The sequence below is a fragment of the Nicotiana tabacum genome, chromosome 19, assembly GCF_000715075.1.
Source record: "Nicotiana tabacum cultivar K326 chromosome 19, ASM71507v2, whole genome shotgun sequence".
Lineage (NCBI taxonomy): Eukaryota > Viridiplantae > Streptophyta > Magnoliopsida > Solanales > Solanaceae > Nicotiana > Nicotiana tabacum.
Window position 1 is genome coordinate 139,703,036 of NC_134098.1, and position 11,201 is coordinate 139,714,236.

The 11,201-nt window shown below is 34.9% G+C and overlaps 1 protein-coding gene across 1 annotated transcript; it reads left to right on the forward strand.

Annotated features, from left to right (window-relative positions):
- Window positions 1–3,257: 3,257 nt before the first annotated feature.
- On the forward strand, window positions 3,258–11,135 carry LOC107787839 (guanosine nucleotide diphosphate dissociation inhibitor At5g09550-like). The gene is made up of 13 exons (XM_016609443.2): window positions 3,258–3,471; window positions 4,046–4,108; window positions 5,711–5,794; window positions 6,678–6,785; window positions 6,889–7,061; window positions 7,190–7,301; window positions 8,381–8,461; window positions 8,547–8,609; window positions 8,922–9,023; window positions 9,176–9,300; window positions 9,613–9,823; window positions 10,302–10,376; window positions 10,817–11,135. The coding sequence occupies exons 1-13, from the start codon at window positions 3,385–3,387 to the stop codon at window positions 10,868–10,870; spliced, it is 1,338 nt and encodes a 445-aa protein (XP_016464929.1). The 5' UTR covers window positions 3,258–3,384; the 3' UTR covers window positions 10,871–11,135.
- Window positions 11,136–11,201: the final 66 nt, after the last annotated feature.

The window sequence follows — 11,201 nt, forward strand, 5'->3', positions numbered from 1 at the left end:
TGCGACCGCAGAATAGGTCTGCGGGCCGCATAGTGACCGCAAACCTGGTCAGTCCCTTTTCAGTTTTGGCACCCAAATTTCGCGATCATTTCGCGGACCGCATAATCATTATGCGGTTGCATATGCGACCGTAGAACCTGTTCCGTAGCTTCATTTTTTGGGGTTTTTAAACCCGACCCTATTCCGTTAAAACACATCCCATAGACCATTTTGAGCATATTTTTGATATCTTTAGAGTGAGAGAGAGAGTCCTATAGGGGGAAAGTGATCTTCATCAAAAATATTCTCTTCAATTCTTGCTTAAACCTTTGAAGATTAGCAAGAGAAGTACCTTAGGTCTTCATCCCAAGAGGTAAGAATCTATGCCCTAACTCTTAATTTCAAAAATTTACAAAAAATAGGGTAATTAGGGAGACAATTATTGGGTATGAGGGTTGTTGTCTTGCATGCTTGTATTCTTAAGGTATGTGGGAATGTTGTGAGCTAAAAATGATAGAGAATGGGTTGGGGAATGATGGAATCTTCCGCAAAGGGCCTTAAAACATTGATGCTCACGTAGTATTTGATAATATGCTCAAATGAGCTAGAATCATGACCATCTCCCTAATTTTAGTTCAACTTGTTGTATTTCTAAAATAGATTAAAGTTGCTAAAAATTCCGGAACATTTTTAAAGTTTAAGGAAGCTCAATTGAGGTATGTTGGTTAAACCCTTTTTTTCTTAGAATCGAACCTCACGGTGTTCATGTAATTGGTGTAAGTTCTTGATCATTATTGAATTGGCTATTCCTAATGTGGTTGTGTTGAATGATGTATGTTCAATATTTATTCTAAATATTCCATCATGTCATCTTGCCATTCGAGGATGTGTTCAAAATGTGGAATATGTGTTAAAAATGTTAAGACTTCATGTCAAGATCGAAAATAAAGGTTGTTATGCCAAATTGTATGAAAAGCCTCTATGTGCCTAAGATTCCCAAATTGCTCATATGTGAATTTAATGTCTTGAATGAGAAGCCTTATTATTGTTGACAATGATAATGATATTTGAATATGGAAAATGGAACTGGAACTATGAAATACGGCCAAGTGCCAAGAATGACTTTGTAATCGTAATCACTAGTGCCAATGAATTGAAAAGACATGAAAGAAGTGTGATGTGAAATGATTGACTGAAAAAGGTAACGTCTTGGGTGAGACGGCCTAGCCGATCGGGCCGTGATCGGACGCCATGCCGCACACATGGTGGTGACTGTGCTGAAAAATGATAATTGAAATTGTTGTTATGGTTGATGTCTCAAGTAAGACAACCTAGTCGATCAGGTCGTGATCAGACTCCGTGTAAGAATACAGTGATATTTTGAATTGTGGAATATCGGCACAAAAGATCACCCAACCTAATAACATGGAAATTGACTTGAAAACTTATGTGATCCTTAACTTGATGTTTTGATGTTATTTGAAGCTCGTATTGAATTCTTGATTGTATCCTTTGTATTATTATTCATTCTATTGAGATAGTGTTTAGTTTTACATACTAGCACTATTCGACGGTACTAACGTCCCTTTTGCTGGGGGCGCTGCATCTTTAAATAGATGTATGTGGTTCTATAGCAGGCAGTGTTGATCAGCGATAACAGTACACCTTCCTCCTAGTAGACTTGGTGAGCCCCACCTCATTCCGGGGTCATGTGTCTTTTGTACATTTTGTTATTACTTTTTGAGGTATAGCCGGGGCTTTGTTGCCGGCACTATCATAACTCTCTTTTATATCTCTTAGAGGCTCCGTAGATACTATGTGGGTTGTACATGGGTGCTAAAAAAGTCAAACAGATTATGTTGTGCTTTGATCTCTTGTTCCACTTTAGACTATAAAAAGGTATGTATTTTGAGATATTAAAGATGAAGAAACTAATAGAAAGGTTGTGGTATTATATGCATATGATCTTCCTACTGACTAATTAATGAAATCATGCCTTCTCTTGACCACGAGTGAGTTGGGTAGAAAGTGTCTAACAGGCTTTCTCGACCGGGTTCACTCGGTTGAGCGCCGGTCGCGCTCCCCGAGGTTGGGCGTGACATATTTATAGTATTTCAGTGGCGTTTAGCATCCAAGGGACGGCCGACCGGTGGCTGACATGCATTTAATGCCATTAAGACTTGACTGACGAGATCTTTCAGTTGTTTTGTTGTTTCTGTCACGATGCATCGAAGCAAGAATTGGATGCTCATGTCGTTTCTCGTCGTTTACTCTCTGAAAAACGAGGGGACTATCTGTATACGGGTGAAACCGAGCTCATGATACATCCTAGCCTCCGACAAGATAAGCCAAACTCGAGACATGACAAAAAGGGACCGGAATCGAGCCAAAGTCCCACCGGGCTAGAGCCCGGGGCATGCCGCCTGCCTTCGAGAATATCGAGGCCATGATCCCGGAATTAGTCCTAGTCTCGAGTGACTTCGAAGAGCATTGTCAGGCAATCTAGCATAGCCAACAAAAGGCTGAAATATCCGGGACCGACTGAATATTACTGCGGGGATCTCGGCGCGTATCGATAAGGAGCCGGCATTCAGCGGATCAGAAGATTTTTTACCTTTTATAGAGTTGTACCTAAAATAGGACTCCCCTACTATACAAATGGGGTTTAATACTTTATTTGACACATTGTAACACGTAATCAAAAGCAATATATTATTATTTTTTCTGTCTTTAAGCTCTTGTTCTTCTGTTTATCGACACCGGTCGTGGTGAGCCCGGCGCGAGGGCAATTATTCCATCAAGGCTGAATTATCCAACTCGTGTGGTTTGAATTTATCTTATCTTTATTTACCAAATAACAACTTAATTTATCGTTTTGTGTCAAGTTAATCCGCGTATCCTTAAAATTACTTACAAATTTAATTGTTATCTGATTTTGAGGGTAAACACTTTTTATAGCATCGATTTACACCACTCACCAGTTAGCACAACGTAAACATTGTAAATATATTCTTACTTCTTAACATAAAACAAAAATAAAATTATAATAAGAACTTGGTGGTACCAAGCAATATGATCCGCTGTGCAAAATTATACCAATTGCCCAGAATAAAAGAAAATTAACCGAAATATAACTTTCGGAAAAAAAGAAGTTAAATTTCAGTTATGGCAGAGGCTGGTTGTGGTTAAAGTTGCGCTAAAGACCCGTTCTAACAAATGACACCCGAAACCGCCACATGCTCTCCCTCCTTAACTCTCCCGCCCTCTTTGCTTTACTTCCATTAATTTCACTCTCATTCTCAGATCTCTCATTCTTATTTTCTGACAATTCAATTTGATTCATATATAGCTCGTAATAATCAAAGATCATAATTAGGCATTAACGATCAAAAAAGCATATCAATTATGGATGAAGAATACGACGTGATTGTTCTTGGCACTGGCCTCAAAGAATGCATCCTCAGCGGCCTTCTCTCCGTTGACGGCCTCAAAGTACGTACATTACTTTACTACTATATTCTTTCCCATCTTCTTTAATTTCAATCATTTCATTTCCTTCTTAATTTGTACAACTACTTTCTAAAATCATCTTATTACATGTATAAGAGTTTTTGAAATTAAAGAATTTTCTTAATGTCTTATACAGAGTAGTAGTAATATAGTAAAAAGTGCTCCTACTGTCTTTATTAATATTGATTCCTTATGAATACTTAGGCATTGTTAATTACAAAAAAAAGAAAAAGGAAAAAAGAAGAGATCATCAGATTACATCCACATGGAAACACAGAGGTGGCTAGCTTTTCTTGATAACGGAACTGTTTATGATAAAGATTGAATCTTTTTCCTTAGAGGATTTCTTTTTTTTCTCTTTCCCTCCTTTATACATTAAAATTCTTAACATTGGCAACTCTGTTTACTGGATTTGGTAGAAAATTTATGATGTCTACTAATCTTTAGATCATCAATCTCATGATTATGTATTCTAGTTCAGATATTTATCCATGCATCTTCGTTTGCTTTCTAAAATTGAACAATAACTTTAAGTCTAACCTCTGACTGTCTCCAGGTTCTACACATGGATAAAAATGACTATTATGGAGGAGAGTCAAGCTCACTTAATCTAATCCAGGTAACATCTTTACTAATAATGCGGAACCTAAATACGCACAAACAATTTTGGATAGCTCATCACTACTCTTCTGACTCCTGAGAGGACTAACGGCATGTTTGGACAAACTTCTCCAAGGCCAAAATCAAGCACTTTTTTTAATAAAACAAAAAAAGAGTTTTTTTAAAAAGTTAAATTGTTTGGTCAAACATTTAGTGAAAAAAAAGTGATTTTGCGTAGAAGCAGAAGCAGTTCTGGAAAAGCAGAAAAAAGTAGCTTCTCTCCATAATCATTTTATTGAAAAGTACTTTTGAGAAAAATACACTTAGGCCATCTCCAACCCTTGACTCCATTTTCTCCTCCAAAATGGAGTAAAGTTACTCCAACAATTACTCCATTTTTAAGAATATTTCATTTTATAGTCTTCTCTCTCTTCAATATTATATTATTATCTTTTATTTTCTTATTTCTATTAAAGAAATTCCATCTTTTTTTCTTTTTTACATATTCATCACATATAATTTAATATAAAATTATTTTATACCATAAAATTTTAAATAATATAATTTGTAAGCAAATATTATAGATTATATATATTAACGGATAATTCAAATAATAGTGAAATCATTGAGATACAAGATAATTAAATACATATTACATTATGGTAAAAAATCAGATTAAATATTACATAAATATTCAACTTCCACCTCTAGTATTCTCCCATAAATGATCTATTAATGCATTACGAAGTGTAAAATGAGCATATTTGTCCTTAATTCTTTTGTGTCGAGCTAAAAATTGCTCAAATCGGCGATTTTCATCTACTAGCATTTCTACTATTGGAGGTGGACATTACCAATCATCTTGAATTGGTGCATTAAGATCACGCTCATCCTCGATTTTATTTAATATATTTTTAATTTTCACTTTTCAATTTAGCAACATCTAATATTTTATATTCGCACCTTTCAATTTTAGCAACATCTAATATTTTATATTTGCACCATTTATTTTTTGAGATGATTATATATTGTTTGTATAATTATAACTTATAATAAAATTAACTTACAATTTTACATAAAAATAATAAATGCACGAAAATTAATTTATCTAAATTATACGCCAAAGTTAAGATGTAAAATTAATATTATAAAGATATTACATAAACATAATTAGGTATATATAAAGAGATAAATTAAAAGAGTTAAATAATAATAATAAAAATAAAGTAAGGATGAATAGTAACGAAGGAGATGAATAGTGTCACTCCATCCCCGTTTTGGGGGGGCAAAAATGGGGAGCATTTGAGCCATATTTTGGCAAAAAAAGACAGGTTGGAGATACCCTTAGAAGCACTTTTTTATAGCCTGGTCAAACACTAATTGCTGCTCAGAAGTATTTTTCAAATTAATTAGCCAAACACAAACTGCTTCCATTTGACTAAAGTACATTTGAGAAATAAAAAACATTTATCAGTATAAGCTTATTTTAGAACGTTCGCCAAAGAGGTATAACACTTACCCGAAAACGAGGCGTAAATGGAAGTCTGGCATGAGTTAGTGCTAATTTCATATTTACACTTGCAGCTAATCTCAGCATAACTTATCATGTTATTTTGTGTAGCTTTGGAAACGATTTAGGGGAAATGATAAGCCACCAGAAGAGTTAGGTACGAGTAAGGAATACAATGTTGACATGATTCCCAAGGTAAGATAGTTCACAAGTTCTTATATTAATTTTGATTTTTTATCTTTCGTTATCTATATTGTCCATTTTGCCACTCACTCAATTTCTTGACTTCTGATTCTTGTTTCTTCCCTTTTATGGATAAGTTAAAAGGATTGAGGCATCTTTATGTTGGTATCGAAACAAATAATATTCACATAATTGTAGGTTCTGTTTGATAATCATTGTTTACACAACCAGCTTAAGCTAATATGCCTGCAAGTAATAGAAGTCTCACATCTGTCAATAGAAGATCATGGGCTTTAAAATTACAGCCAGTTCAAAGAAAATTTTGGCTTTAAGATGAGGAAAATGCAATTAATGAAACAAATACTCAAAACCTGAGACAGCAACTATTTCATTTTATATATAGACTCATGCCAACTGATCATACAAGTTGGCAAGAGCATTCAGATGTTTATGTGATCTAATTTACCACATTATGAAGATTGCTAATATTGCAGTAGTTATGATATGTAAGAAATTATCTACAGATAATTAAAGGTATAACTCAACACTTTTCTAGAATATTTTTGATTAATAATGACATGAAACAGACAAGTAGATTCAACAGCATGCTCCTTATTTTAAAGGAAATTGAAACCAGATACACTGGTGCAATTAAAGAGTAGGCTCTTCTTTAGGTAAGTTCATAAAACATCTTAACTTCCTATTGATGACAGATTATGTTCATGAAAGGGCCAGGAAATTATAGAAATAAAGATGTTGGGCTTGAAAGAGTTCTTTTATTATCATGACAACTTCCAAACTGTATTTGGTTGAGTTTGATTATTGGCCTCTATTATTTGATTTATATCAAATACTTTACAAATATGGATTTAGAGCTTTTCCTGATGTATTGTAGTTTGCAATGGCAAATGGAACTTTGGTTCGTGTGCTCATCCACACCGATGTTACCAAGTATTTGAACTTCAAGGCTGTAGATGGTAGTTTTGTGTACAACAAAGGGAAGGTATGTTTGTTAAAGCACTATGAGGTGTAACTTCCGTTCCGGTTTTTGTTGGTAGAAAACTTCTTATTCTTACTTAACTTTCTTGTGAAACTGCTATCTTTAGATCTACAAAGTTCCAGCAACTGATGTTGAAGCCCTGAAATCCCCATTGATGGGGCTCTTCGAAAAGCGCCGAGCTCGGAAGTTTTTTCTTTATGTGCAAGATTTTGAAGAGACCGATCCTAAAACTCATGAAGGGATGGATTTGAACAAAATCACTGCAAAAGAATTCATTGCGTAAATTTTCTTTCCTCATGTTTTTTTGATTGCCTTGCTTAAACATATTGGTGAAGGCTGCATCCCCAGTAATAAACAGTTTCTTCCACTCTTTGGTAAGTTGTTCTTGGCAAATATTGTTTATGCAGGAAATATGAACTTGAAGCTGATACCATTGACTTTATTGGACATGCCTTGGCACTCTATACAGATGATAACTATTTGAACCAGCCAGCTATGGATTTCGTAAAGAGAGTAAAGGTGTCAAATTAAGTTTGACTTGATCAGCTTAGTATTTCAGAAAGTATATAAAATTGTTTTGATGAAGATATTATCACTAGCTTATTTTGCTTCTGACGCCATTTAAAACTTCACATTTTACATGACAGTGTAAATGTCTGGTTTGTGATTGCTGATGAGCTAGGTGTGACTTATTCTAGTTATTAAATCTGATTGAAAGCATGGTATAGGTATGCTTTATTCCATGACCATGAGAGAAAAAAGAAGAAATTAAGGAAGTTACAACTTTACCATGTTTTATACATATGGAGTGTAGAGCCTCATACAAATTTTATTCATGTGATGAGAGAAAACCCACATACTTAAATTGTTTATATATTACTGTCTTCTTATGTCCACCACCAAGTCTCTTCGGTTGCAAGACTCTAGGTTAGGTATTAATTGTAACCCTCCTCTGGTTGTAAATATCATATCCTTTTTACTAGACTAGATGAGGTAAATCTTTTACTCTTTCAGATAACTGCAAGGACCTAATCAATATCGTCTTGCCTACTGAAAATGCATTTTAAATGATTAGAGATTTGATTTCGGCATCAAGACATCAGGCTTTTTTCTGTTTCTCTTTTGTGTTTCTTCTCTCTTGCCATGGATTGAAGACCTTTGCAAAGTAAAATAGAGTGTTGATATAATCCTATCATCTAAGATGTGTCCTAAACTATTATTACTTTATGAGTTGTTGACTGATAGTCATATGGTAGATCTTCCGTAAAATGTTCTAATGAATGCATTATCACAATCAAGATATAAATGAAATGCCAAATGCTAGAAATATGCTGTGATGATAATTCCACTTCCTTTCATATGAATAGAACTATTTTTGCAACTCATACGAAAACCAAATTGTTTAATTACATAAGGTAAGATATGCCTTCTTCTTTTTGAGATAAAATAAGCTTGACACTTAGATGAACAGTGCTTGAACAAGGATTACTTTTTCCTTGTTCCTCTTTCTTTTTGATTATGAGAGGATTATTTGTTACTATCGAAATTCTTTGTTTAAAGAATTACTTAATGACTACTTCGTCTCTTGGTTTTTAAAGCTATATGCAGAGTCTTTAGCACGCTTTCAAGCAGGATCCCCCTATATTTATCCAATGTATGGACTGGGAGAATTACCGCAGGTTTGTCTCCTTGGATATCTCTTGTCAGTCATATTTGAGCAAATCTAAGTTTTTTTCTGTATCTGATTGGTGCACATGTTTTCAGGCGTTTGCACGTCTGAGTGCAGTTTATGGTGGAACTTACATGCTTAACAAGCCACAGTGTAAGGTAATCATCAAAACCATCTGTAGCTCATCTGGATGCTTAACTATCACCATATAAGGTAAGTTTCACAAATGTTTTAGCACCAGAATGTGACCTAACATCTACACCTCTTCTCTCCTGATTGGAAAAAACAATTCTGAAACGAGATTCAGGATCACAAATCTTAAGTATGGCATATTATTTTATAAGGAAAGCTGAGACGATCATGCACTCAGCTGGCTGCTCTATGTCAAATGCTGAGGAATTCTACATGGCTTACATACTCATTGAATTAAATTTGAAGTTTATGTGAACACTCGGGTTCTGGGATTGCAGGTAGAGTTTGATGAAAATGGAAAAGTAGTCGGTGTGACTTCTGAAGGAGAAACTGCTAAATGCAAGAAAGTTGTTTGTGATCCCTCCTATTTACCTGATAAGGTACAATTAACAAATTCGGAAAAACTAATATGTCCAGGCTTTCTGCACTGTCGATTCATGTCTTGAAAATTTGCTTAATCATCTGCTGAGCAGAAAAAGGATCAGATTGGTTATTTCGATTGACAATTTATTTATACCAATACATAATGCAGGTTCAGAAGGTTGGAAAAGTTGCTCGTGCAATTTGTATAATGAGCCATCCAATCCCTGACACTAATGATTCTCATTCAGCCCAGGTCATTTTACCACAGAAGCAACTTGGTCGCAAATCAGACATGTATGTTTTCTAGGCTTCCAGATAGTCTACTGAATTATCATTTCCTATTTTGTGGTGTACTATAGCGGGATGTCTCTGATAATGCAAGCTTCCTGATTCTAAAGATAAAGAGTACAGAGCATCCTAACTTTGACCTTGCTTATATATGCCACTGACTAGTAATTAAGTCCTCTTTTTTATAAACAATTGTTGAGAAGTGACTGCCACTGTTTATTAAGTCCTAGACTTCGTTACATGTTCACTATACCTTTTCTTCTGTTTGGAGAACTTGAAAAGTAATTCACAGCTACTTATTCAACATGCCGGTTACAGGTACCTGTTCTGTTGTTCCTACTCCCACAATGTCGCTCCAAAAGGGAAATATATTGCCTTTGTTTCGACAGAAGCTAAAACTGATGACCCCCAGACAGAACTGAAGCCTGGGGTAGACATACTTGGGCCTGTAGATGAGATATTTTATGAAACTTATGACCAATTTGTACCTTCACACGACTCTGCTGCTGATAATTGTTTCATATCTAAAGTAAGTTCCAATATTAGTTGCTAGTTTCTATTCTATTTCATACAACTATTTCTTCTGAAATATAGAAAGACATATGACTGTGTTATTACTTATTAGTACAACAAGCTTTTGTTTCTCTCGAGGAATTAGATGATATTTTATGTATATGTTTTCGAATGGTATAGAAGCATCACTGAAAGCGAAGGGGCACTTTGATTTTCTTTCTCTGACTTACTGGACCTTGCCCCACATTATGTGAAATTACTGCCACTCAAGGGAACCGTTCATAATCTAGTAATACCACTTAGGCGGAAAATTAATTGTAATAGTAATGTCTTAGAAGCTTAGGCATGCCTTCTCTTGCATAGAGAGTTAAAGTCCAAAAACTCTATGATAGACTTCTTTCCTGCCACTCCAATGTCTCTATATACTTTAGTCTGCAGTTCATAGTGGAAATTTGTTTTCTGATCTGATTACTATGTATTATCCTTTCTTGCAGAGCTATGATTCAACGACACACTTTGAGTCTACGGTAATGGATGTGCTAGACATGTACAGCAAGATAACGGGAAAGGTAAGACTCTAGTTTGAATTTGGTTATCTGGTGACTTTTCAGTTGACAAATGCAGCAGTTACATAGCACATATATCAAGACTCAAGTGTTTTCACGCATACTTGAGTCTGACATAAGGTTGACAATGTTGCCTTCAACTAAATAAATGTTGGAGGCAGTACTTAACGCACACACATTGTATATCCATGCATCATCAAAAGATACTGTTAAACTCAAGTCTTCGTCTATCAACAACCAAGCACACTTTTGTTCGAATATGGAAGCAACCTATCAAAAGTTTCTGGTGAAAAAAGGGGTTCTAATTAAACTTATTATCTTCTACTGTTTGACAAATATATCTTCTTTCTTTTGACATTGCGTGAATGGTTGTATGTGTAATGAACTTATTGACATTTCTACGCCATATTAGTTGTTTATTCATGCATTTTTCTTTTGTTTAGGTTGTTGACTTGTCAGTGGACCTGAGTGCTGCAAGTGCTACTGCTGAAGAATAAGCTTATTGTATCCACATCATTATGCTGCAAGTATAAGTCAGTAGAAGTCAATTCTGTCTTACATTCAGTAAAACTACCTAGTTGATTCCTAAAATGGGCTGTTGGAGGGAAGCACTTACTCAACTTTTGGAAAGGTTTAGAATAGTTTCTACAAATCCTTTCCATTATTAGTTTATGCTTACTGTTGTACTGATTCATTTTTAACGTTGTAAGGATTTAATAATTTTCCTATGGTCAAGGATGATGGCGGAACTTGGAATTTCTATTTTGACTCTCGAAATTCAATCACCGCCACATAAATTGGAACGGGGAGTATAAAATTGAAGGTAAT

Bases quoted from the DNA above. Each gene is read 5' to 3' on its own strand.
- LOC107787839 (XM_016609443.2), top strand. From the start codon at position 3,385: ATGGATGAAGAATACGACGTGATTGTTCTTGGCACTGGCCTCAAAGAA. The intron at 6,786-6,888 runs GTATGTTTGTTA...TGCTATCTTTAG, and splicing joins TTGTGTACAACAAAGGGAAG to ATCTACAAAGTTCCAGCAAC. The intron at 8,610-8,921 runs GTAATCATCAAA...CTGGGATTGCAG, and splicing joins TTAACAAGCCACAGTGTAAG to GTAGAGTTTGATGAAAATGG.